Source organism: Candidozyma duobushaemuli, assembly GCF_002926085.2.
Source record: "Candidozyma duobushaemuli strain B09383 chromosome Unknown F_B09383, whole genome shotgun sequence".
Classification (NCBI taxonomy): Eukaryota; Fungi; Ascomycota; class Pichiomycetes; order Serinales; family Metschnikowiaceae; genus Candidozyma; species Candidozyma duobushaemuli.
This window is the reverse complement of record NW_020289899.1, coordinates 451,214-476,586: the sequence shown is the minus strand read 5'-3', so window position 1 is coordinate 476,586 and position 25,373 is coordinate 451,214. Positions and strand designations below refer to the sequence as shown.

Genomic DNA, 25,373 nt, shown 5'->3' with positions numbered 1-25,373 from the left:
GCAGATGCCGCTGGGCGGCGGGGGCCGTTTCAATAACTTAACGGTAGGGGGCGTCGGCGTCAATACAGTACTGCAACTCTTGCTCCCACTTGTCACCGTTGGCCAACAACTTCTCCTTGTTGTACAACAACTCTTCACGGGTCGCCGTCGAGTACTCGACGTTAGGACCCTCGACAATGGCGTCCACAGGACAGGACTCCTGACAGTAACCGCAGTAGATACACTTGGTCATGTCAATGTCGTACTTGTAGGTTCTTCTGGAGCCATCGACTCTCTCCTCCGCCTCGATTGTGATGGCCTGGGCTGGGCAGATCGCCTCACACAACTTACAAGCAATGCATCTCTCCTCGCCCGAGGGGTATCTTCTCAAGGCGTGCTCACCTCTGAAACGGGGCGAAATGGGGCCCTTCTCAAAAGGATAGTAGATGGTGTATGGGGCACGGAAGAACATCTCCAAACAAATGTACATTCCTCTGGCGATCTCATTGAGGAAGAAGAACTTGGTGGCTTTAGAAAGGGCCGATTCGCTCAGCTCCTCCATGTCTTTGGTCTGGGTTGTCTGAAACCTTTAGGCCACACAGACTGAGTAGACCCACCGGTGGTCAAGTACTCTGTGCCTGCTGCTGCTGCTGGTTTGGCGAGTCTGGCCGACGTGGCAATACCACGTAACGTTGTTCTGGAAACCAACGAAAGCATGAAGAAATGTGGGTGAGTAGTTGATGTAGAGTAGTAGATTTTTTCTGAGCGTAACGAGAAAATGGGTTGCGGTGATTGGCCCTACTTGTATGCACACCGCCACTACGGGATCTCCAGGGTCCTGAGTCAGCATACCGTCGCTGGGGCGTCGAGGATGATGACAATTTTAGAAGTCCAGAAGGTTCGAACATTGGATTCCTTTATAAATGCTGTTCATGTGTTTGGCTTTGCTGTGGTCTTTGTCCCCACATGACTGGTGGTATATGCAGGAGGTATATTATGAATCCAGACAACCTTTATCAAGTTTTGAACATCATCAATCCCTTCAAGGGTTTTCAATTGATATTTTGGAGGTTGGGAAGTGAATGCACGAGCCTTGGATGGGTGTAGTGGTGTCTGTTACTTAAAGTGTGGAAGCCTGACCTACCCAAAAAGACTTATACAGTACTCGGAGTACGGAGTACCAGTGGTGTACAAATCATATATATGATGATCGAAATTAGCGAATTTCTGAAGATTTCCCAGAGTTCGTTAGTAATTGGCCGATGAGTCCAATATGAGAGCTTAAACACCGCGGGCCGACGTCTTTTTCCGACTCCTTTCGAGAAGCCTTCTTAACTGCCTCATTCTCGATGTAATCATCAAAGGCAGGCAAACTCAACTTAACTTTCGAATCACTGCGTATATATGATTGAGCTGAATACTAAAGGGGAATGGTTGACATCAATGATGAGGAAAAGTGAATATAAAGATGCGCTTCACTCTATTATCCACAGCTGGATACTTTTAGCTCTTGCAGTCTAGCGTTTCTTTTCTGGATTATTCTGCTACTAGCTGCTGGCATTTGTTATTGTTAACAGAAGGCTGGAACAGGGGTGGTTTCCATTTTGAGGTCAATACTATAATCTGTTAATCATACAACGATATAAAAGGTCCGGTCCATCAAGAAAGTAGATGTGGTCGTCAATCTATGGCTAATTTCGAAAGAAACCCGGGTGGTCAAATATGAGCTTTAATATTCATTTGGACTTCACAGCATGATGGATATGCTGGTCAATAGCTCAGACTCCAATTGTCGCTCATGTTCCAAACATCGTAAAAACCAAAAAGATCGATCGACACAACACTGAAAACTCTGAGAATCTCGCTTCCAGCCCGCTAAACCGCCAAATCGACCAATCACCACAAGAACCCCTTACCCGAACTTTTTCAGTTACGTCCAAAGAGTATTGGCACAACCCAGCCGCCCGATTGACGAAAATCGGATCAACTTTCCCTGCACCAATCCCAGCAGAATCTTCGCCAGACGGCTGGAGTACCAGATAAGCCACCCTAGTTCGTGAGCACTGCCTCCCAAAGTAGCCAGTCGGATAAACCACCGTCAAATCCATGCGGTATGTGGCTTCCACAGTTAGCAAAAGCCGTGAGGCCAGCAGTGGCCAATCAAGAAGTCCATCTCCTTATTGTGATCTGCTGATTTCTGGGTGCCCCAACAAGCCAAGTCAACACTATCATTCCACCACATCGTTGCATTACACCACTAGCTCTACAGAATTCCTCGACATCATGTCATATCAATACCAGGATGATCCGAAGGAAAATCTCCAGCCCCCATTTTTCGGAGGGTGCCCCAAACGAGACATTCCTCGTTCTTCGGGTAAACCTCCCATTGGACTAGAACCGCAGAAGACTTGGCGGCTACCGAGCCAAAATAGGCAATTTTCGTTTTCAACGCCCATTGGAGCGTTTGTTATCAGCCCCTTGCAGCGCCTCACCAGATGGATCTGATAACACATGCCGAAAATGGCCCACACAATCGCACTATGGGTGCAAATGCCAAGCGATAGCATGTGTCAAACGGGTGATCGAGCCAGGGGTACACATTGAGGCAGAGAAATTCAGAAAAAGTATAAAAACAGAAATTTAGGCTGCAAAATCAAAATCACCCAACTCTAAGCCGTCTTTTTCAATGCAGCGTGTGATATGGTGGTTCCGAGCTCGGCCGGGCTTTGACGTTGACAGGTGCTAAGCGAAGCCACCTTTGTGCCATGGTGGGAAATTTCGAAAAATCTGAAAAATCTGAAAAATCTCCAAAACAATGTCCCCCAGCCCTACTAATACTTATTCAGCCGCCCACGGTAGCCCATCTCTCTGACCTGCACGATTTGTCAAGCCCAACCACACCATTACTAATAGTACTAAGACCGCCTAAGCTCACCAGTGAGCGTACTGCACACAGGCCTCGGCAACAGCAGGCCTTTGTCATATGAGTCGCACTATATCTACATCTTCTTCCCCAGACCTAAATCCAAAAATCCAAAATGACCCTTGTCCAGCCGCAGGCGGGAAAACCCGAGCATCTGGACGAAGCGTTCCGTAACATGCCCATAGTGTCGCCGGCACCTACTCCATCCGAGCCTATCACCGCATCTCCCCAGAGTCCTCCCGTGGTTCTGGAAGAAGAAAGAAGGAAGTTGCCGATCCACGATAAGTTGCCTGTGGTGCGCTGTATCGCTCGGGCCAGAATACCCACCGTCCAGGGGCCCGAGATCTTTCTACATTTGTACGAAAACGACGTCGACAAGAAGGAACACTTGGCCATAGTTTTTGGCGAGGATATCAGATCAAAGACGCTCTTCCAACAGAGACCAGGCGAGTCCCAGCAGGACAGAATGACACGTGGCGCCTACGTGGGCAAGTTGTTCCCGGGAAGGGACGCCGCAGACAGAGACGACAGAACGGGCCAGGAGTTGCATTTCGACATGGACGGTAACTTGATCCGGGAGCCGGAAACGACGTTTGACGGCCAGGTGATGGCCAGAATCCACTCAGAATGCTACACTGGCGAAACGGCGTGGTCAGCACGTTGTGACTGTGGAGAGCAGTTCAACGAGGCTGGCAGGCTTCTTGGTGAGAACGGTCACGGGTGTATTGTGTATTTGAGACAGGAGGGCCGTGGAATCGGCCTTGGCGAGAAGTTGAAGGCCTATAATCTCCAGGATTTGGGCGCCGACACCGTCCAGGCGAACTTGCTCTTGAGGCATCCTGCCGATGGAAGACTGTTCCTGTTGGCTACGGCCATCCTTGTGGACTTGAACCTCTTGGAGATCAAGCTCTTGACAAACAACCCCGACAAGATCATCGCCGTTGAGGGCATGAACAGAGACGTGAAGGTGGCCGAGAGAGTGCCCATGGTGCCTTTGGCGTGGAGAACACTGGAGGGCATCAAGTCGAAGGAGATTGAGGGCTATCTCAGTGCCAAGATTGAGAGAATGGGGCACTTGCTTGAGAAGCCCATCAGGATATGAGGAGAGATTTTACATGGCCACTGAGGTGGCTAGAGTTAGCGCTTAGAGGGCACTGTTGGTCAGTTGAGCTCGACCGGCAGATGCCTGATTCACTGGCGGTGGCATCCACGACGAATCGTTATCGCTGCCGCCCGTGCTGTACATGTCACGACTGAACGCAGCGTTGCTGTGATGGATAAAAATTGCATTTACGAGAATAACGTTCGTTACAAGAGTAGAGTGGGTGGCATAGAAAATTGCCGACTTCAGGGGGACTGGTTTCCCTGGGCCGGTCATAAACAGATCAAAAATAACTAAATTAAATATAGTTTCAATTTACACAGGTTATGACAATGACGTGTCGCCGGAGTTCGTAAGCTGGATCTCAAATGGGTATACGGAAATGCACTTGAACGTCAAACTGACATAAGCGATTGGTAAGCACATCAAAAGAGGGGCGGAAAAACGCAAATGTGTGGCTTCGGAGAAGATGGCCACAATGCAGAGATCGACCGTTTTGTATATTCTCCGTGGCTGCGAAATCCTTGGCACCAGGGTATAACAAGAACACCATTGCCACTTTCAAACCGCCATGAGCACTACAGCTTTGGTTTCTGGAGCCTCGGGCTTCATTGCTGCACACACAGTGCAAGAGCTCATCAAGAACGGCTACACGGTCGTTGGATCGGTTAGAAGCAAGGAAAAGGGAGAATACGTCAAGCTTTCTGGAAAGCCAGAGAGCTTTTCTTACGAGATTGTGGAGGATATTGCCCAGGACGGTGCTTTTGATGAATTTGTCGAGAAACACCAGGAAGCTACAGTCTTTTTACACACTGCCTCGCCTTTTCACTACAATGTGACCGATGTGGAGAAGGAACTTCTCAAGCCTGCGGTCGATGGAACCAAGAACGCCTTACTGTCGATTGCAAAGTATGGTCCCAACATCAAGAGGGTGGTTATTACTTCCTCCTTTTTAGCCATTGCTTCTGGAGACCAGGACCTTCAAGCCGATCAGACATTTGACGAAACTTCATGGAACAACCTCACCTGGGAGCAGGCCTTGGAAAGTCCACTTAATGGCTACAGTGCATCGAAGGCTTTTGCAGAAAAGGCTGCATGGGAGTTTGTCAAGGAGCAAAAGCCGGCTTTTGTGTTATCTACGGTGAATCCCGTTCTTGTTTTTGGACCTCAGCCTACTGACTACTTTAGCACCGAAAAGCTCAACACCTCTTCTGAGATAATCAACGCTGTTCTCAAGATCAAGAGCCCTCAGGACGAAGTGACTCCTTACAATTCCGTTGGAGTCGATGTTCGTGATGTTGCCAAGGCCCACCTAGTTGCTTTTGAGAAGGACGAGGCGAAAAACCAGCGTTTGTTCTTGATCAGTGCTCTGTTCACTTTGCAGACGATTTTGGACGTTTTGCACGAGAAGTTTCCCAAACAGACGGAAAATGTGCCTGTAGGGAAGCCAGGTTCTGGTCAGGAGGATATCGAAACTAGAGCCAAGAAGAACGACGACAAGACCCGGAAGATCTTGGGCTTTGAGTTGATTTCCGTTGAGCAGTCTTTTGCAGATAGTGCCAGGCAGATCCTCCAGGTCGAGGGCAGATTGGACAAATGATAGAGATTTGAAATAAACGAATGCATGAGCTGAAATATAGAGGTGCTGGATGAAAGCTTCACAGGCGAAGGCCTCATCGAAAAGTTTGCAGCAATTCAATACAATCCCTCATCAAGTGATGCCGCAAATAAAGTTAAGCTTTTCATTAAGCTTTCCGGTCATCTTGCAGACTGCTGCGGTTGTCCCATGTGGTTAAGCTTTATTAAGCTGGTCGGCTATGATGGACATCGTACGTCTCTGCACGAGACCACTAGCTTATTTGACCGTGATAGCGCAATCCCAAGGAATGGAAGCAAAGAGCAAGAATGACATTTTTCTCAACTCTGTTATAGAAAGATTGAGATTTATCTTTTTTTTTTTTTTCTTTCTGTTTTGGCGACTGGACATACCGGTGTCTCAGGTGGATCATCTGTGGCACAGCAAGCCGTATTTCAGCCTCACCGTCCGTAGATCGCCCAAAATCACCAAAATGCCCGATGAACAGACAAAATCATGAAATCACTGAAACTCCAATTATCCCGCTTCCGCCACATCACCACAAATGACTCTTTTCTGTAGTATCAACATTTCAAGCCAGTGCTCACAACGCCAGAGTCAAGAAAAGCACAATGAGCAACAGAAGCTACCCGTAGAGCCCCAGATTTGCAAAATCACCCAAATTTTAAAAAAGCCACCAAAATATTCAGTGTTCGGTCGCCTCACTTTCATTCCGGATAACCCATTTGACACATGTTTAGGCTCGCCTACTAGGCGCCTTGCATCACGGTACGAAACAACCAAGAAACAGCCTTCTCCTACAATTTCCAAAAAAATCACCAATTCACAAAACTACCCTGACTCCGAATTCACCCTCACTTCAAAGATTTTCCAAAACCAGCCCCACCACCTTGGCACCTTCTAACTGCGAGGTCCCCCACAATGCGCCTGCACTAAAATCCTTGTCGATTTTCAGTACAACCACTCTCTTTTCCCACCAACCACCACCTCCACCCGCCAAATCCACCATTATATAACAAATATTCCCCACAAAGCGCCCCCAAATCTCCCCCACACCATGTCAGGGTCCCCCAAACAAGACCCTTACGCCGCTCCGCCCATGGCCTCGACAAACAGCTTCTCCATGGATTCCTACCAGGGAGGAGCCAACATGGGTCCAGCAACCAAACGAAAACGTGTCACCCGTGCCTGCGACTGCTGTCGTCATAAAAAAGTGAAATGTGACGGCAAACAGCCGTGTATCCATTGCACGGTGTACTCGTACAACTGCACCTATGATCAGCCCAATGTACGGAACAAGAAGGCGCCTCCACCTTTGCCGCTGGATCCCCAGCTGAATCCGCTTTTGAAGCTGCTTCTGATGAACCGCTCCCAGCTGATGCCGAACTCGGTGCCGAATTTGCAGCTATGCCAGGGTTTGGTGCAGCTCTTGTTCCCCAAGTTGAACATCAACTTGATGGACGATCTGCGCCTGCCGTTTGACTTGCCCAAATTCCAGCGGATTGTTGGGTACCTTCAACAGAAAAACCCGGCAAACATCAATGTCAGGGATATCTCGGATCTCTACTTGGACGCTGCTACCCCAAACGCCTCCCCCATCAACCAGCTAGATCCGTACGTCTCCACCACCACACTGAACGACGACTCCATTGGCGCAGAAATCAAGATAATTTTGCCTCCAAAAGAAGTGGCGCTCCAGCTCATATTTACAACGTGGTCAAAGGCTTGTGTCTTGTTCAGGTTCTACCACAGACCGTCGCTACTTGAGGAGGTTGATCTTCTTTACAGCATGGACCCGCTCTACTACACAAACAGACAACAAAAGTTTTTGCCGTTCATGTACTCAATTTTGGCTTGCGGCTCGCTATTCTCCCGTCTGCTGTATACGAACAACCAGTCAGACCACTCTTTGGAGGACGATGGGTTTAGGTATTTCCTTGAGGCTCGGAAACTCATCGATATCACCAACGTCGGCGACATTCCCTCGATTCAAACCATTGTCATGATGATCATCTATTTGCAGTGTCTGGCTCGTCTTTCCACCTGTTACTCGTACATTGGTATTGCATTGAGAAGCGCATTGAAGGAAGGTCTCCACAGAAACTTGTCCATCTTTCAGTCCTCCAAAAGGAAGCTAGATCCAATTGAGGTCGACACGAGGAAGCGTCTTTTCTACACTATCTACAAGATGGACATCTACATCAACTCGCTTTTGGGTCTTTCTCAGTCGATCAGCGAGGACGAGTACGATCAGAACTTCCCCGTGGAGCTTGACGACGAGTTTATTACCCGTGATAGCTACCTCTTTGACAAACAGGAAGGTCGTCTTTCTTCTTCTGGCTGTGCAAACCACCACACCAAGCTTACGATCATTCTTTCCCACATTGTCAAGGAGCTCTATCCCATCAAAATCAAATCGAAACTGCCGGAGCGTGTGGTCTCGGACAAAATGCACGACAAGGTTACCGAGCTTGAGTTTGAGTTGAAACAATGGCTTGATAATCTTCCTCCAGAGCTTAAACCAACAGATCCAAGTGACCCTGAAAGCAGCAAGAAGATTCCCGAGCGTTTCTTGCTCGCAAACTACTACCTTCATTTACTGTTTTTGAACTGTCAAAACAACTTGTACCGTCCATTCATTCACTACATCAGTAACGGCTACCAGGCGTCAAACTCAGATCCTCGCTCCCTTATCAGAGGCAGAAACTGTATCAAGGTTGCTCGTATGGTTGTCAAGCTTGCTAACAAAATGATCAACCAGAAGCTTTTGGTTGGAACCTACTGGTTCTCTATGTACACGATCTTCTTTTCCATCGCTTGTTTGATTTACTACTACCACTTTGCCAACTATAACAACCAGCACAAGAACAACCAAGGAATGAACTACGCGGGCGTTTTATTCGATGACGACTTGAATATCGAGATGATTAAGGAAGATATCGAGATTGGGCGCAAGGTGTTGGACACTTTGAAGAACATGTCTAATGCCTCGCTCAGAATCTACAACATCTTGAACAACTTGTTTGAACAGTTGAACAGAAGAACGGCCGATACTTCCATGAAGACCAACTTCAGGAACAGCGCCTCTCTTGAAGCCAACGATGAGAGTGTCCAACTTACTCTTCGAAACTTCGACGACATCAATGACTTCCGTGACGGTGTGCGCCCTGCTGTACCGATGCTGGGAGAGTTTGGCCTTATCGATCTGACAAAGGACACCCTTTCGAACCAGTACACTGAGCTTTTCGATCGGAGTGCTCGTATGGCTGAAGATGAAAAGGCTGAGGAGAGACAAGCACAAGCAAACTTACAACAAGACTTTGGAAACCAATCTACCAAAGGTACTGATGGTCGCAGCTACAGTGACTCCGGAAAGTCCGAGAACTACGAGAATAACTATGTTCCTGGTGTGATGGATCTGCTCGACACACAAATTTTCGGCAGGATACTTCCACCGTATATGCTTGAGGGCAACAAAAAACAGGCCGAGTCCCAGGGGAATCAGACTGAAACAGACTATTCAGAGGTGAAGCCAGAGGAGATGATGAACAACTTAGGCTTGGACGAGCTTGAGAATCTTCCCTTCGGGTCTACTTTCGAGAACCTCGACCCTTACAACCTTAATTATTAACTTATTTATTACGTGTTACGCTTTTTGAATGTGAATAGAGAAAAATCTTTTTATGAAATAGAGCTGTCGTAGTCGGGATTTGTACTGGCTGCAAATGCACGTGACTCCACTTGCAGTATATTTTGAAAAATGCTCCCATACATTAATCAGCATAACATGATGGCCTCCCGAACAGCCATACATAGTCTATTTCAATCACTAAGACCGTTTTCCACATGTCAAGCTTTACGTAAAGCTGCAGGAAATGCAAACACGTTTTCCCAAGGGCCTCCCAAACCTTCATCTTCAGGAGGTAACAGGTTTGCAGCTTCATATAACAAGAAGCCTAACCACAATAACAAACCATACAAAAACCACAAATCCAACGATAGAGATAGAAAGAAGACAAAGGTTGTGAGGTTCAATTTCGATTCCGGCAGTGACCAGGCCAGGCTTGCTGTCAAGGATATCATCAAACAGGTCCATGGTTTGAGTCCATCATACAAAGTTCAGGTTTTCGACCCACAAACGAAGCATTTGACGGTTACAAATCTCAGCACAATCGTCAATCTGATGGACTTTCGTCAGGACGGTATTAGCATGTTTGTCAGTAAGCAGGACAAAGGAGGACAGCTGCTGTTTCCTATCATCAAGAAGGTTCCGATCCAGGAGATGCTTCGAACATTTTCTGATATGCTAGCTGCTAGAAAGCAGGAAGAGCTCTTGCAGTTGGGCAGTGCATCTGCTAGAAGAGCAGCCAATCAGAAACAACAAGCGGAACGGAAAAAACTGGCCTTGAAGATTGTACCGCTTTCGTGGTCCATCAATAACCAGGATTTGGCAAACCAGAAATACAACGAAATCGCTAGACGTGTCAAAAAACAGGATAAGTTTTTCATTTACCTCGGCGACAAGCATTCTTTGTTCAAGTCCAAGAAGCTCAGTGAGGAAGACAGACTCATGGATCTGTTGAGTGGAACCACCACCATCAGAAACGTTGAAGACGAGGCGTTAGAGATAGAGCTTCGCAAACGTGAGAAGGTGGTGGAAAAGGTAAGGGATATTTTGGTGGAGCTTGATTGCCCTTTTGAGGAATCAGGAAGTGTTGATGCTAGGGCAGCCTTTAACTGCTCGCCGAAAAAGGTAGCTCAAACTGCGACCCTGGAAGCAGAGGAGGTTTCCGAGAGGGATCTCAAAAAACAAAGACGTTTGGAGAAGGAGCAGGAGAAGAAAGCTAAGCAGCAGAAGCCAAAGGTGGCAGATGACGACCTCGACTCTCTCTACCTGTTCAAGCTAGATGATTAGAAAACTGAACGACCCAACTTGTATATATTATGAAGGCATGAGTATTAGACACTGCCGTACCCACGGTTGTCATTTCGGGAAAGGCTGCTGTAGTTGTTTTGCCGTTGTTGGCGAATCCGATCCGCACGCAATTTTTTGACTTTGTAGCCATACTCGTGGCCAACGATAAGCTCATCCACAATCGGGTAATTGACCAACTTCTTCACCTCCGTTTGGTCGAGGTTGTAATTGTTGACAACAGAGCATGCAGCCTGGTAGTACTGCTCATCCTCATCAAGGTACTCGTTGTCATAGCTTACATTAGGATTGAGCTTACGGAGGGTCTCCGAGATGGTTTCCGAGAACTCCTCCTCCAAATTGGAAGGATTCGTCTTGATGGAATGGGCGTCGGAAAGCAACGGCGACGCTGGCGGGCTGCCCTTATCGGAATGTGGATAAAGAGCTCTGGTGGATGTTCCAGTGGATGCTAGCGATGGAGCGTAAATCGAATGTGTACGCCCGTGCTGCTGCAGATAAATATTGTTGGAGATGGCGTTGATCTCCGATGTGCTGCGGATGCTGGCCTGGCCTGCCAGAGGCGAGGACTGTAGGTTTTGCAGCGGGAGCCAGTGCTTTTGCTTACCATCGGGTTGGTAGCGGAGACCTTGATTGATACGGCCCATACGGCTCTTCAGCGACGGATGTGCTATAAGGGCTTCGACAGAGTCAAACTGCTTATAATCCTTATAGTAGTCACCGTAAAATGTAAGGGCGAAGTCCACGATCAAATCTTTGATGCCGAACATGTCTCGAAGAGCGTAGTAAAACTGCACTCGTCCCGTGGGCATCCTCGAGATGGTATAGGGCTTATACGAGAAGGAAAGCCAGTGGCCAATGGCAAAGGCTATTAGCTCCACGCAAAGCAAGGCATTTTGAATAGATACACCGATGTTTGGGGCTCCGTTTTCGTCCTGCGAACTGTCCCCTGGCAAAACGCCCATGATGTTGAGAATCGCCAAGAGGACACCTTGCCAGTAAGAGGCAAAAATGATGAGCTTGACACAAAGAAACTTTCCCATGGGGTTGAACGGTTTAAGGTCCTGCCAGAGGATCTTCCAGAAGATGGCAAGGCAGTACAACGAGAGCGACACCGAGAAGTTGTAGACGATCGTAAACCAGAGGTACAATGAGCTTGCGCTCATATCGTTGACGTTGTACCAGCCGAGGAGCTCAAAAAACAAGGTACCAAAACAGATGACCGGTTTCAACCAGACGTATTGTAGAATACCTCTTTTGATGGCCAAAAACGTCTGCGGGTCCAGAATATCTAAGGGAGGAAGAATCCACTTCACAAACCCCGGATGCAGCACAGGAGGCCGCCCGCTGGTCATAATGATGATGCTTTTGGCTCCTCCTAGCATATCGGTAAGCAACGAGAAGAACGTGTAGATGACGAACGCCTCGTATATTTCTCGAACCGGCTCGACGACAAACTTGTTAAAAACGGCCGTTGGATCACGGAGCATTGAGTAGCACAGAATGGCGAAAAGCGGCACGATCAACTGGATCCGGATCATCAATCGCTGCTGGAACGGTTTTCTGTAATTTAGAAGGTGTAGAAGAATGCTGAAAAAAATGATCACCAGAGACGCCAAAGCGCTCCATCCAGACACGGTCTGGATCCAGTGCGGGAGAGCCACGGGGTGGCCAGACATGGGTTGTTGATGTTGATTGAAGTTGTTGTAGTTGTAAATAGACATGACCGCCTCCGTGCACCAGATAAGGCGAGATGCACGGCCGTAGGCTTAGTGGAAATAAGCGGACGGAAGAGGAGTTAAATGAAGGCTTTATTGAACTTGTACTGTTAATACTTCAAAAAGCGTTCTTATGCTTTCGTGGTTTTGTGCAACTGGGACGCATCGAAATGGTTGCAAATGCGAATGCACCTCTACAGACCTGATAAAGCGAATGAAACGTCTATGACAGTAATTTCAAAAATAGTGCTGCTTAGGCGGTGCCGGATTCCTTCAATTTGCGGGCCCGCTGGCGCTCGGCGTTGATCTGCTCTAGTTCCTTTTCTGTAACCAAATGGTGGGTGTGGTTGGGTGCCTTGAAGAAACGCTCCACACGTTTAACGGCCGTTGTACCGGCAAAGGCCTCGGGATTGTGAATATGACTGCCGAAGCGGTGGGCCGAGTTGTCGTGGCTGATGGCGTCGTGGGACAAGACTCTGGGTGTACCTGAGCCGCTGGAGCTGGGTGTTTGTAATTCTGAGCCTGGCGACAGAGCAGCCTCTGGCGACATTGGCGGCTGTGGAGGCAGCAAATTGTCTTCCTTTGCTTCCTTGAATTCCTCTTGTGGCTTCTCGTCCACTTCGGCGTAGTAACAATTCTGGATATCTTTGTAAAAGGGGTCTGCGAGGACATCGCCTATTAGACAACGCTTGGTAGTGTCGATGGTGAGCATGCTGGCGATAAGAGGTCTGGATCCCTGCGGAAGAAGACGAAGAAGTCTTTCAGGACCATACTTGGGTCCCTTGGAGTCCTTCTCTTCCATTTCCTGCTCACTGACAGGCTCGTCCATACTATTGAGGCAAGCAAAAGACCGGAACAGCGGATCGCTCGATCTCGGGAGTTTCCATGGGAAACGCTTGAGAATCATGCAGCAGAAGATAATGGCAATGGACCACACGTCGGCCAAACGGGCATCGTACGGCGTAGTAGTGTCGAAAACCTCGGGGCCAAGTATGGATCAGAGCCGACGATACCCTTGGCTTTGAGGATTTTGGTCTGTGGGCCGGAACTCGATTTGCTGTCTTTTCTGTACTGGAATGCGGAGCCGAAATCAATGAGTTTGAGCACACCGTCCAGGTTGACCACACAGTTGTCCAACTTCAAATCACGGTGGGCGATGCCCGCCTCGTGCAAATGGGCCACACCGTTCACAATCTGCTTGAAATAACAGCACACCTCTTCCACCTTCATGAGGCCCAGCATGACCAAGTTGAAAAAGTCGTAGGGACAGTACTCCATGACAATAAGATACTCCAGCTTCTCCTTGATCAACTCCATGGTGTGCACCAAGTTCTGGTGCTTGAGGTAGTCGCCAATCAAAAATTCGTTCTTCACCTTCGTCTGGTAGTCGTGTTCCAGCTCGTTCTTCAAGCGGGCCCGGAATTTCTTCACGGCAAAGATCTCGTTCTCGTTGCCGTGGGCCGTGACCAAGTTGACCGAGCCCGAGGCGCCGGTGCCGATCAACTTGCCGATATCGTACTTCTTTGCCAAGTCCAGCGTCAGCGAAAGGGGCAACTCGGGCGGAGTTTTTTCCTTGACGCCGTCGTCCAAATGCTCAGGTCTTAGGATTTTGAAGAACCGTTTCAACGAAAGGTGTGACAGCTCGTGTTTTCTCCTGTGCCCCTTGCCCTTCCTCACGGATTCCTCCAGATCACTCGCCGCCGGTGAGATCCCAGAGACGGTTTCAGCGACGAGCTGGTCTGAGGCGTAAGCAGCAGCTTCAGGTTTCTTCTTCTAAGAAACAGCCGGTGGTCCAGATTGCCGAGTTTATTGAGCAGCAGCAGCAGCAGCAGCGACAGGTGCTTGAAGAGGTCCTTGAGGGACCGGTGTTTCTTTTCTGTCATGGTGGTGGAGATGGAGGTGGAGGTTGAGTTGGAGTTGCTAGTGACTTCGCGCCTTATAAAAGGAAACAACAGCGAAGGTGCACACGGAAAGTTGGTTCGGGGAGAAATTTTGGGATTTTGAAGTGGATAGGCGGGAAAAGGCCAACGGGGGTTTTGGAGAATGTGGTTTTGAAAATCGGCTCGAGGCGGAATCCGTAGGAGATATGGGGCTTTTACGCTCAGGCTATGGCTGCGAAAGCGTGGGTCTCGAGGTTAGATTTAAGAAAGAGAGAAGTGGAAGGCTGCTTTTTTTGATTTGGCCGGTTTTCAAAGTGAACTTAGAAGTTTTGAGAAAAGTTCCCGCTTTTGTTGCCAAAGCACAAATCTGTCAATCTGGGCAGATTCATCGGCTCACCGGCTCCACACGGATGCGGCGGCACCGAGGGCTAAAGCCGAAAAACAGGGCACTTTTCGTCGAGTGACAGCCACAACAGCCCTGGTTCATTGTGGTTTCATTTTTTCGAATTTACTCTTTGCAAGGCTGTTTCTACTGCTTCGGCTGGGGTGACTGAAAAATCCCTCGGTTGCGTATTTGCCGAGCCGAAGGGGCCGAGTGGTCTGGAGACTCTACAAGAAAATCTGAGGAAAGGCTGGAAATTTGGGTTGTCTGATTGGAAAAGGCTACTTTGATTTGTTAGCAGATGTCGGTTTTGTGATTCGGCACTGTGGATAACATGTTTCTTGCTTTCGCTGCCATCTGCTGTGATCCTTACCACGGCATCTGGAGCAGGGCAGATAACCATGACGTGGGGCTCAATTCCGCTTGAGCCAAGAAGGGAGTTATGTAATGAGGAGATGAAAGTATGGAAGTTGAAGAGAATATGGCTGTTTGTATGCCTCGGTTTCTAGAAGGTGGACCCTGCATCGCTTACCGGCTTTGACGTCTGATGATACAGAGATAAGCCGTACAGAGGTATAGCGCCAGAGCAATCTTGATAGGTTGAATACCAACCTCTTGAATCGCTTTATAAAGTTTAAATGTCACCCCTTAATCGCTCAACTTCCTCCGCCTTAAAGCGCAAATCTGGTGGCTCAATGAAATACCGTTTGCGCTACTACTCCACCACCATATCATAAATGTAGCTTTCTGTAAATATGTGCTATTTCGTCGCCAGCCGCTAGAAGTTCACCAAACGCTGGCTCTCCTCCTCGCTACTGCTGTAGCGCTTCTTACGCAGACTGGTCAGACTGCCCTGCTCCGGGCTCGAGTCCTCGCTGTCGCTGATATCCTCGATGATGGTCTTGTGGACTCCCTGCACGTTCACCACAGACTCCACGATACCACCGGTTCGGTACGAACGCAGCTCCAGGAACTCCATCAGGATCGGATCGGAGTGGTCAACACCATCGTCGTCCGAGTGCGAGTTGGAGTTCAGACCTCTCCGGGACCCGGTTCTGGAAACAGAACCCGAGAAAGAGCCCGTTCTAGAGGTCTGTCTGGAGAAGTTCCGCGACAGCTTCTTCGACACGGCCTCGGACTTCTTGCCGTCCTTCACAATCTCCGAAATGTCTGTTTCCACCTCCCTTCTGTCGGCATCACGCTTCGGTAGGTTGCTGTCCGAGTGGCCATTGTTGTGGTAATGGTCCGAGCCGTGGCCGTTGTTGTCGTTGTCACAGCCACCGTCGTTGCCATTCAGTTCGTCATCGTCCTTCTTGAGTCTGTCACGCGCCTCTTGCAAAGCGGCTTCTTCACTGGTGTAGATAGGCTCATAGCGGACCTTAACATGTGGATGAGAGCGGTTGGGTCCAGGAACAGAGTTGTTGCTCACGGAAGCCGGCTGCGATCCGGGCACCTCATGCTGTTGAAGAGGCTTCTTGATGGTGACAAAAGACTTGGAGGTTTCCAACGGATTCAGTGCCCTGTTCATAGGTGCAAGCATAGGCGAGCCAAGAGCCCGACCCTCGGCACTAGCACGGATGACATGGGGTGATGTAGTGATAGGGTTTGCCTTTATGATTGTGTTTTGCCCGCCAGAACCAACAGAGTTTCTCTTGGCGTCGTTGGACTGGTACAAGTTGTGCAAGTAGGAGGTCAAATGGCGGCGGGACAAAGGACCAGGGTTGGTTCTCTTAATGTTCTTGTTGATGTCGATGTAGACGTCGGACTCGTCGACAATCTCCTCGCCAATCAATTCCTCAATTACGTCCTCTAAAGTGAGCACACCCAAAGCGCCAGTAGGCTCACCAGGTGTTTCGCTAACCACAATCATGTGGGACTTGCCCTCTTGGAAGTAGTTCAAGATGTTCAAACACGAGGTGTCGGCGGCGGTTTCGGGAAGAGTAGCCAATGGGAACGAGGCCACAGGGAGAGCATCCTCCGGATCATACGAGATCAACACACGGACTAAGAGCATACCAATAAAGTTGGAAGGCTCGTTCGGGAGGTGGATAGGAATACGGGAGAAGCCAGCATTGAAGATCTCCTCCACGGTTTCCTCATCTAGAATGGAGTCAGAAGACATGGTGTAGACGCAATCCATGGGGGTCATGATGTCAGCGACGGTTTTTTCCTTCAAGTCCAAAACAGCACTGATAATAGTGACCTCATCCTGGTTCAAGCGCTCAACGCCCATTGTTTTGTGGAGAGTCACCAAGGTTTTAAGTCCACTCTTCTTGTACACGGTACCGTGGTCCTCACCAAGAATATGGTCAAGAAGCAAGGAACAAGGGTATGCCACCGGGTACATGACGTACATCAACACGAGCACAAATGGAGCAAACAAGGCACCCACCTGGAGACCGTACCTGACACAGATGGACTGAGGGATGATTTCACCAAAGATGACAATGGAAGCCGTAGAAGTAACCACAGCAGGCCAGCCGCCACCAAGGCAGCGGTCCAACACAATAGGCAACGTCTCGTTGGTGATAACGTTCAGCAACAACAAGGTCACAAGCACCCAGTGCTTACCTCTGCCAATCAACCTCAACACCTTTCTGGCGTGCTTTCTCTCCAGCGGGTCACCGGAAGTAGCAATCACCTTCAAGTAAACCTCGTCCTGGCCCATAAGCCCCAAGGTCAAGCCAGCGAAAACACCGCCCGCCAACACCAAAAACACAGAGGTGAAGATATTGGCGTAGAACTCCTCAGCGGTCATTTGGGAGGATTCCACGTCAATGTCACGGACAGTCGGAATAGGAAAAGCGTGCACCATACGAGCAAGCAGCGCTAGAAGCACAGCAGGCCTGGTCCAGGCAGCAGACAGTCGGGGATGTCGAATTCGGCTCATGTAAAGAAGCAGTAGGTGGTGTAGATGAAGTTGCTAGGGCTGTGCGCACTGTGAAGGATGGAAGGGTAGGCCCCAAGAGGATGTGGGGTGGGAGAATTTTAGAAAGGGAGGGTTTTTATTTATTTAGATTGGGTTGAAGAGGTGGTTTTGGAAAATTTGGGAGGAGCGCCGAGGGGGCTTTGGGTGTGTTGATGGAGCCGTTTGGTGCACCACGAGGGTGCCGGTGGAGGTGGTGGAGATGTGAATGTGGGGATGATTGAACGGTTTGATTTTTATTATTTCTGCCTTTTACTTCGGTTTTGAAAATATTGTTCGTTGGCTTGTGGCTTGTGGGTTTTGACTGTGCACTTGACACATTGCTACGGCTACGCTTGGAAGATCGTCCCACAAACGAGATCGGTCATCTGTACGACTTTCCCAATTCAGCGTCATTTCAAAAAGAGACTACAGCCGCTTGATTCTGAAATTCCGTCGATGGGGTGCTGAAATTAATGGGTGCAAAAAGGGCGGGTGCCAAGGCTTTATACCCACACCACGATGCAGCGGAAATGCAAAATTAAGCTTTAGAAGTTTTGAGGGTTTGACTGAAATTTGTGATTTTTTGATATGTAAGGTCACTGGACCGTTCACTGCCACAATTACCGTCACCACACTGCCTCGGGGTCAGTGAGGCTTCTCCGAGGCTGTCATCTTTGTTACTGACGTCAAAGTGACGTCTTGGCAACCATCCAACTCACCAATTGAGCAGAATACTGTATTTCATTTTCACTAATTTTCAATTTCCATCTATTTTCACTGCGTTTTTATTTTTTATCTCTTTAAAGTATATGAAAGCCTGCTTGAACTCTTAAATGATCGAAATCACAGGATAGCCGACCCGGCTCCATGTCAATAGACAGGTTTGACAGCCTGATAGCAAGAAGCCGTGCCGGTGGGGCTACGTCAACATTTTTGGGTTTTCTTAGTAGATTGTGAAAATTGACGAAATCGACGGATAGCAATAGCTGGGTGGCTTCTCCTGAACGGCATGTCTAGAACGTTCGGTTGTACACAATGGACTCTGATGGCCATAGAATGCAAGGCGATAAGCCAAACACCTTATTTGGTAAAAAAAAAAGTTTCATACAAAAAACGCTGAATTGACCTCCAACATGCCTATCTCGAGAGGCTATATCACTCAATGTCGCCTGGCATGGGGCCTACGCTTCACTAATACATAATCCATTGGTCTATAGTACAATGCAAACGATAGTCGTGGCTACATAAATCGTGACGTCTAGGACGAGTTGAAAAACCACACAAACGGTTTTTTCCAAAAGGGGGCGCTGGCAATCTTCTGCTTGAGTTCCTCCCTGTCCAACTCCAACTGCTCCTTGTCGTAAATGGTTCTGCCGGCATCGATATCGATATCCTCGATCTTATGCCACCATTTCGACCAGCTGCCGGCGAAGATCTTGTGGCCAAAGAAACAAACCAAAAGGAAAGGCACACCGGCGTAGTTCTGGAAGAAATTGGCCACATCGGGCTTGTCGGTGGGGAAAAGAGCCACCCAGAATTGTCCGATCAACACAAGCGAGTTGATAATCACAGAAAGCCACGATCCCCACTCGCCCGTGTAAGAAACGAAACCAAGCGTGTCCAAGGGGATCTTGTGGTATCTCAAACAGGCTCTCCATCTAAGGTGACAGATGCAAAGAGCAGGCCAGATGAACACAATGGAAAGAGCCACAATGGACATCAACCAGTCAAAGACCGTGGCCTGTTTTTCGTACTCGGCAATGAATGCAAAGATACCAGCCAAAATACTCACCAACCATGCTCTCAATGGTCTGCCGGCTCTGTCAGTGTAGTCAAACCACTTTGGAGCCAAACCTTGCTGAGCAAGAGAACGCAATAATCTGGAGGACGAGTACATGGCAGCGGTGGCCACGGAAGTGACAGAATTGAGAATAACGGCATTCACAATGTGTGGAACAACCTTGACAGAGTGGAGGTCTGCTGCAAGCACATATGGAGAAGCATCGTTAGCGGATTCTGTGTTGGTTCCCATAAGTCTATCGGAGGTGTAGGGCACCAAAAGACCGACCATCACCAAGGTACCGAGGTAAAAGAAGATGATACGGAAAAACACAAGACGAATGGCAGTCGGAAGCGCAGTACGAGGGTTTCTGACTTCGGAGACGGAAAGCGCCAAAAATTCAGTACCACCCATGGAAAAGGAAGCAGTGGAAAAACAGGTGACCAAACCTTTAAAGTTTGTGATGGCACCTGGGTCTCTCCAGTACTTGCCGCCGATATATCCGGACTTGGAAGCACCCAAATCGATACAAAGACCCATGAGGAAGAAACCCAGAAGCATGAGAAGCTTGATGGAGTTCATGACGAATTCTGCCTCACCATAGCCCCTCACACCGAAAAGGTTGATGAAGCAAATGAGCAAGAAGAAAATGGTGACGAAAATGTCTGGATTGAGCTCGGAGTTCCAGAACTTGATCGTCAATGCTGCAGTGACCAACTCAAGCGAAATGGTGGTGATCCACTGGAACCAGTAGTTCCAGCCGAGCGCAAATGCAATAGAAGGGTCCAAGAACTTCTGGTACCACTCGTTGAAACCACCTTGCAAAGACGAGTATGCAACGGTCAACTCACCGACAGAGTTCATGGTACAGATAGCCATGGTACCGACAATGATGTATGCAATAAGAATGGAGAGAGGACCACCAGACTTCAACTTGGTGGCAGAGCCAACCAAAAGACCGGTTCCGAGACCGGAACTAAGCGCAATGACACACAAGTGGGACATTTTAAGCTCCTTGTGGTCCAAAGTCTTGTTTTCCGTGTCCTCCCTGAATGAGTCGATGAAGTTACCAACAAAGCCCTTGTCGGGTTCTTCGTCCGACGAATATGGCTTGATTTCCGAGATGATGGGCTCAATGGAGTTGGAGTCCTTGTGGAACCCGATCTTCTCTTCAGCTTTGCTCATGATGATGATGAAAAAGTAGTTTGTGGCCTAAGAAAATTTGCCGGCCTTGGCGATGTCAAAACTCTGTTGAAGAAGAAAAGTGACGTGCCCGCGGTGTCAGACAGGGACTGGGTAGGTTTTCGTCAAGAAAAAAAAAAAAAAAAGGTTAGCGAATACTCCGAAGATGGCCAAACCGAGATCTATATGTATAAAAGGTCTGCGCAGATCAGCGTGTATGGGGTACGCGGGCGGAGAGCACAGATGATTTGTTATCGATAAATGGTGACCCTCCGGGAAATTTCTGCTATCAAAGGCGTTTTGCGTTTTTTTGCTGAGATGCTGTTGGTTGGAGGGAAAACGCCGTATGCACGGACATGCACGCTAGCCAGGCTTCTGCACCGTGACGTCTCTGTCTGCAGTCCTTGCGTCTCAGCGAAGATGGTCTCTCACCGCGTGGTTTCTTTTTCTTGCCGTGCTGGGGCAGTTCGGTGCGATCGGGGCCCGGCTTGACCAAGTTTTCCCGGGCTCATCCCGATATTAATCCGGCCCCACACTGTCCAAGGTGACAATCTAAATAAATTCCATTTTAAAGCCTCGCCGGAGGTATATGGCCGACGGGGCTGGCGTCGTTTCAGCGTGAGGCCCAAAAGCAGCATGAGCTACCGAGAAGGCAAAACCGACGTTACGCACGCCGCTTATTATGGAAAATGCAACACCCAACGGTGTTTCGGGTTCTTCAAAGGGCCCCAAATCCGAGACACTTTACCTTTTAGATAAGCAAAAATGCCTCGCGGCGGGCGTACCAAGCCCTTGGTCGTTTTAGAAAAAAAATTTAATCAGTTGTTCAAAAATTAGGTGTCCCGCGTTTGGGTGCAAACGCCGTGGCGGAACCTCAAACAGGTGTTGTTTGCAGCTTCTCCACACACCAGCTGATTTCCCGAGCCCGGTGGGCTTTGCATTGAAATTAACTCTCAGCATGGAAAGGGACGGCCTGATTAGCGGCAATGTAGGCCCAATGTGGAAAACGAGATGTTGTGCTGGAAAGCCGGAGCAAGTGATACTAGTTGGTTGATCTTGCCATTTTTTGTTACTGTTTGATTTTGGACACTTGATGAATGATTGCTACAAAAAAAGAACTTGCACCAAAGTAGGCTTTGCCGTCGAAGTAGCATTCTCGCTTAGCGACCTGTCACCTTGGTTTAGGCAAGTGGAGAGACCCCACCTCCACGGGGTATTTTGAAAAATATCGAGGCTTGGGGTAGTGGAAGTGTTGATCCGCAAGTACTGTAGAATGGCGGTTTTCCTGTGAATGGCGGTTTTCCTGTGAATGGTGGGTTTTGGGTAGGACAATGGAGAAGTGGGTGCAAGGCGATTAGGAGGTTGATGGAAGCCTGAAGCACGTTTCAGTTTGCAATAGAGCGGTGCATTGGGAGGCCGTGGGGAGGCCGTTTTGGGAGGCCATTTTGGAAGTCCATTTATTTAAGGTTTTTTTTCGGTTACGCCTTTGGCTTTGGCTTTGTGGTAGATGGCGTTTTCGGCGCAGAGGAGGTTGCATGGTACGGTTAGTTTCTTACCGTAGACTACGAATATTGTGGAACGAATATTATGGATGAATGAGAGATTGGTGACGACAGAAGTGTTTTTCCTTTATTCATCGAAAAAGAGGGTTGCCTAAAACATCTGCTGATGCTATCTTCACTACCAGGGACTCAGCAGGCCTTCTCATCTAACAGGACATGGATGCCAATGGCTGAATCACTAAACACATTTCTAGAAAGACAGCCACCACGAGCATCGGTATTGCTAAACGATGCTGGACCTCAAACGGCGCATTTTTGTCAATCCAGCGTTATCAAAAAACTCTATTTAAATTTTCACCAACCCGGTGATCTCGGTACTATAACACCCTGATTGCATCGAGCCTCCAAACATAGTATCATTTTATCTCACTGACGATGACTATTATTTTACTTTTTCTTTCATTTCTCGCCTTTTTTTTTTATTTTGCTTCCAGCCACACCCTAATATTGTTTTGCTACCCCCCCCCCCCCCCCCCCCCCCCCTCATTGTCTCGGTATCCTCTGACCGCAAACCCAGCCTTTCCGTACCCCTCACCCCACATGGCCAATATAAAAGTACTAGAATCCCACAAACCAACCCTCAATTGCTAAACTAAATTTACCGTAAAACCATATCGAAATCACCCCGTTCACTGTCGGCTCGAGATAGCCGGACCTGCACACTGCGTGGAAAAATCGCTTACCAATTTCGAGCTCCATTGGCTCACCTTACAACGTTACATGGTCCAGTTCATCAAGGCGTCCAACCTGTACGACTTCAACTTCGCCACGGCGTCGTATGCGTACATGAACAAGTACCCCAACCCGTTTGCCAAGCACGTGCAGAGCTCAGACACCTTGGAGCAGTACGTGGATGATTCGGGGATGCTCCGAACAACGAAGCTAGTTGTCAAAAGGGGGCTGTTGCCCTTGTTCATCCAGCCCTTTTTGGGCTCGTCCTTGGACTCGTGGATCTTGGAAAAATCCGTGATTGACCCCAGGTCCGGCATCATGTCGGCTTATTGTTCGAATGTCGACCACAGGAAATTCATCAAGGTCGAGGAGTATCTTCACTATACTAGTGAAGGAACACGTACACACATTGAGAGCAAGGTGAAGCTATCGAGCAACTTTGCTGGCATGAAGGAGAGAATCGAGTTGTGGGGCCACCGCCGGTTCCAGAAGAACATGTCCCAATCACAGGAAGGACTCAAGTATGTGATGAACAAGTTCAAGCAGCGCATGCGTCAGGAGACATGGAAGATATAGCTGGCTCAGGCAGCCGGCTCTGGGTTTGTACATAGCACTAACGAGACATGATATGACGGGGTGTAGGAGGCCTAGAGGTGAAAATTTTGGTGAGAGGAGGATCTGAGGACGAAGCGAATGAATTGTGGAACCTAGTTGATTTAAGCTTTGATAAGATCTAAGTAATCGACTTGTGGAACCGAGTAGATTGACGATACGATTTAGCCGCTGGTGTTCAAGGAATATAGGTGTGGTTGCAGGTGCAAGAGCTTACAGTGAGAGCTAGTGAAAAAGGGTCGGTTTCGGCTTACATCGATCAAGAACTAAATCATTCAAATCAGCTTTTGAATCCTGGAATCCGCAGAAATGACCAAACTGCTTGATGAAACGAGTGTATCTCGAGTATGCTTCTCAAGGTAATACCTATCCTCCGATCAGTTTCACTCCTATTCTTATTGTTTAATAAACCCACATCCAATGGACCGTTTCATCATCAGATTCCATTCTTTTACGAAATTTCACCATTATTGATCAAAGTCCAATCCGCTGATTCCCTCCCGGATTGGATACATGCCACCCTTTGAGACACCTGTGATGCAGCAACCAAAGGCAAATTTCCAACACCAACCAAAATATTCAAAATCTCCACCGAATTCACCAAAACCTCATCTCACCTCTTTCACAAAAAATCAAATCATCATCACACGATGGCCTCGGAACCTCCCGAGGATAGGCCTATCCGACCGCAACCGAGATTCGCAGCCGAGGCACAGGGAACTAACCCTTCTTTCACGAAGCAACTGCAATTTTTCAAAAAATCTTATCCAAAGCTTAAATAATTCTCCAAAAGATTAAAAATAACTTTTTTTTTTTTTGTTTTTCACGACCCCCAACTTGCACAGCTCAATCCCACCTTATCGTGCCTTATCGCACAGTCCTACAGCTAACAACCACTACTACTTCTGCTTCACCTACCCTTTCTTGAAACCAGGTGCCATGTCGGAAAAAGAAAGGCGGCTTCTGCCCTTTGCGTCCGTCGACTCCCCTGGTACAGAAGAAAGTCTCTGCTTTCCGAAACCATGATCCGAGACGAAATACCGTCCATCTACGAGAGCCACAGCTTCTTCCCTGACTCATCCTCATACACCATTATCTCCTTGAAACAGGGTCAGGGGTTTTTGTTCAACCAGGACTTGTTTGCCACGCCGTACCAGCAGCTGCGAGCCTTGGCCAATGAGAGAAGAGCTGCCAATGAACGGAAGTTCCGGGCTATGAGTATGTCTCAGGCGGTCAGGAACAAGAAGGAGGCACAACGAAGGCACACGAGTCACGAGCTACGCCCGGTGATCCACCAGCCCGTGGGGAAGTTTGATTCTGCTATTGAGGACGATTCGATGGATGTGGAATCGGAGGAGAATGAGCTGGATCTGGACGACCTGGCCATTATAGACGAATACGAGGAAGACGTTGCAGGCGACGTCGAGGGGTTTCTGGCGTACGAGAGGGTGAAGGTTGCCGATGTGATTGTGGACCCGAACGATACGAGTTTCCTTCCGACCGAGGCGGACAAGTTGGTGGAGGTTGAGGAGAACGACGACGACGGGGACGATGGGTTCGATGAGTATGAGGAGGACAGGGGGACGAGAAGTGTCCCATGCTGGAGGATGAGGAGGAGTAGGGCACAGCTTGAAATGAGGTGGTTTGAGAAATTGCAGTTAGTTGGTAGGTATGTCTAGTGGGTATATTCAGGGGCCACCTTGAAAGGAACATTTTAAGGGCTTTGGAATCACTTTGGAAAAGCGGCGTTCCATGAGTGACTCGCTTGTGACAGTGATAACACCCAATTGCCATGACCTGCTTGCAATTTTTACTACCATTGCAACCCCTTCGATAGAACACCTCCAGTCAAGCGCTCCGAATTGGCAAGAATTAGTCCAAGCTCGATTGGATCCATCTTGCGTTCTATGGACTCCTTTCGGCCTCCTAGACATCAACAGTATTACCCAGCGACCATCTAGTTCATCGCTCCAGCCTCCTCAGAACCACCAATTTCAACTCGCCTACCTCTCATGAAACAACGACTGTCCACCAATGAGAGCCCGACCCTTCAACACTACCCAGATCTTGTATTTAGCCGCCATCCACACTGTTGAACCAATTGATACCTTTTACGTGCCCTCAGTAACTACAAATCTTCCTTTCC

At 48.5% G+C, this 25,373-nt stretch overlaps 10 protein-coding genes across 10 annotated transcripts; 5 read left to right on the top strand and 5 right to left on the bottom strand. All coding sequences in view use genetic code 12, as the record gives it.

The window, feature by feature from the left end:
* Positions 1-37: 37 nt before the first annotated feature.
* Positions 38-696, bottom strand: CXQ87_004878 (uncharacterized protein; the record flags this gene model as incomplete). The annotated part of the gene is made up of 2 exons (XM_025483310.1): positions 38-543; positions 567-696. 2 exons carry the CDS (start codon positions 694-696, stop codon positions 38-40), a joined length of 636 nt encoding a protein of 211 aa, XP_025337523.1.
* A 2,321-nt stretch (positions 697-3,017) lies between these two features.
* RIB1 (GTP cyclohydrolase II) lies at positions 3,018-4,004 on the top strand (the record flags this gene model as incomplete). The annotated part of the gene is made up of 1 exon (XM_025483309.1): positions 3,018-4,004. The coding sequence occupies one exon, from the start codon at positions 3,018-3,020 to the stop codon at positions 4,002-4,004; it is 987 nt and encodes a 328-aa protein (XP_025337522.1).
* A 571-nt stretch (positions 4,005-4,575) lies between these two features.
* On the top strand, positions 4,576-5,604 carry CXQ87_004876 (SDR family oxidoreductase; the record flags this gene model as incomplete). Its single annotated transcript, XM_025483308.1, has 1 exon — positions 4,576-5,604. The coding sequence occupies one exon, from the start codon at positions 4,576-4,578 to the stop codon at positions 5,602-5,604; it is 1,029 nt and encodes a 342-aa protein (XP_025337521.1).
* Positions 5,605-6,658: 1,054 nt separating this feature from the next.
* Positions 6,659-10,516, top strand: CXQ87_004875 (uncharacterized protein; the record flags this gene model as incomplete). Its single annotated transcript, XM_025483307.1, has 2 exons — positions 6,659-9,189; positions 9,532-10,516. The coding sequence occupies 2 exons, from the start codon at positions 6,659-6,661 to the stop codon at positions 10,514-10,516; spliced, it is 3,516 nt and encodes a 1,171-aa protein (XP_025337520.1).
* A 44-nt stretch (positions 10,517-10,560) lies between these two features.
* Positions 10,561-12,210, bottom strand: CXQ87_004874 (uncharacterized protein; the record flags this gene model as incomplete). Its single annotated transcript, XM_025483306.1, has 1 exon — positions 10,561-12,210. The coding sequence occupies one exon, from the start codon at positions 12,208-12,210 to the stop codon at positions 10,561-10,563; it is 1,650 nt and encodes a 549-aa protein (XP_025337519.1).
* Positions 12,211-12,502: 292 nt separating this feature from the next.
* CXQ87_004873 (putative serine/threonine protein kinase) lies at positions 12,503-14,132 on the bottom strand (the record flags this gene model as incomplete). The annotated part of the gene is made up of 3 exons (XM_025483305.1): positions 12,503-13,228; positions 13,258-13,942; positions 13,969-14,132. 3 exons carry the CDS (start codon positions 14,130-14,132, stop codon positions 12,503-12,505), a joined length of 1,575 nt encoding a protein of 524 aa, XP_025337518.1.
* A 1,157-nt stretch (positions 14,133-15,289) lies between these two features.
* On the bottom strand, positions 15,290-17,401 carry CXQ87_004872 (uncharacterized protein; the record flags this gene model as incomplete). The annotated part of the gene is made up of 1 exon (XM_025483304.1): positions 15,290-17,401. The coding sequence occupies one exon, from the start codon at positions 17,399-17,401 to the stop codon at positions 15,290-15,292; it is 2,112 nt and encodes a 703-aa protein (XP_025337517.1).
* A 1,276-nt stretch (positions 17,402-18,677) lies between these two features.
* Positions 18,678-20,384, bottom strand: CXQ87_004871 (uncharacterized protein; the record flags this gene model as incomplete). The annotated part of the gene is made up of 1 exon (XM_025483303.1): positions 18,678-20,384. One exon carries the CDS (start codon positions 20,382-20,384, stop codon positions 18,678-18,680), a length of 1,707 nt encoding a protein of 568 aa, XP_025337516.1.
* Positions 20,385-22,663: 2,279 nt separating this feature from the next.
* Positions 22,664-23,191, top strand: CXQ87_004870 (uncharacterized protein; the record flags this gene model as incomplete). Its single annotated transcript, XM_025483302.1, has 1 exon — positions 22,664-23,191. One exon carries the CDS (start codon positions 22,664-22,666, stop codon positions 23,189-23,191), a length of 528 nt encoding a protein of 175 aa, XP_025337515.1.
* Positions 23,192-24,249: 1,058 nt separating this feature from the next.
* CXQ87_004869 (uncharacterized protein) lies at positions 24,250-25,243 on the top strand (the record flags this gene model as incomplete). Its single annotated transcript, XM_025483301.1, has 2 exons — positions 24,250-24,817; positions 25,158-25,243. The coding sequence occupies 2 exons, from the start codon at positions 24,250-24,252 to the stop codon at positions 25,241-25,243; spliced, it is 654 nt and encodes a 217-aa protein (XP_025337514.1).
* Between the last annotated feature and the right edge of the window lie 130 nt (positions 25,244-25,373).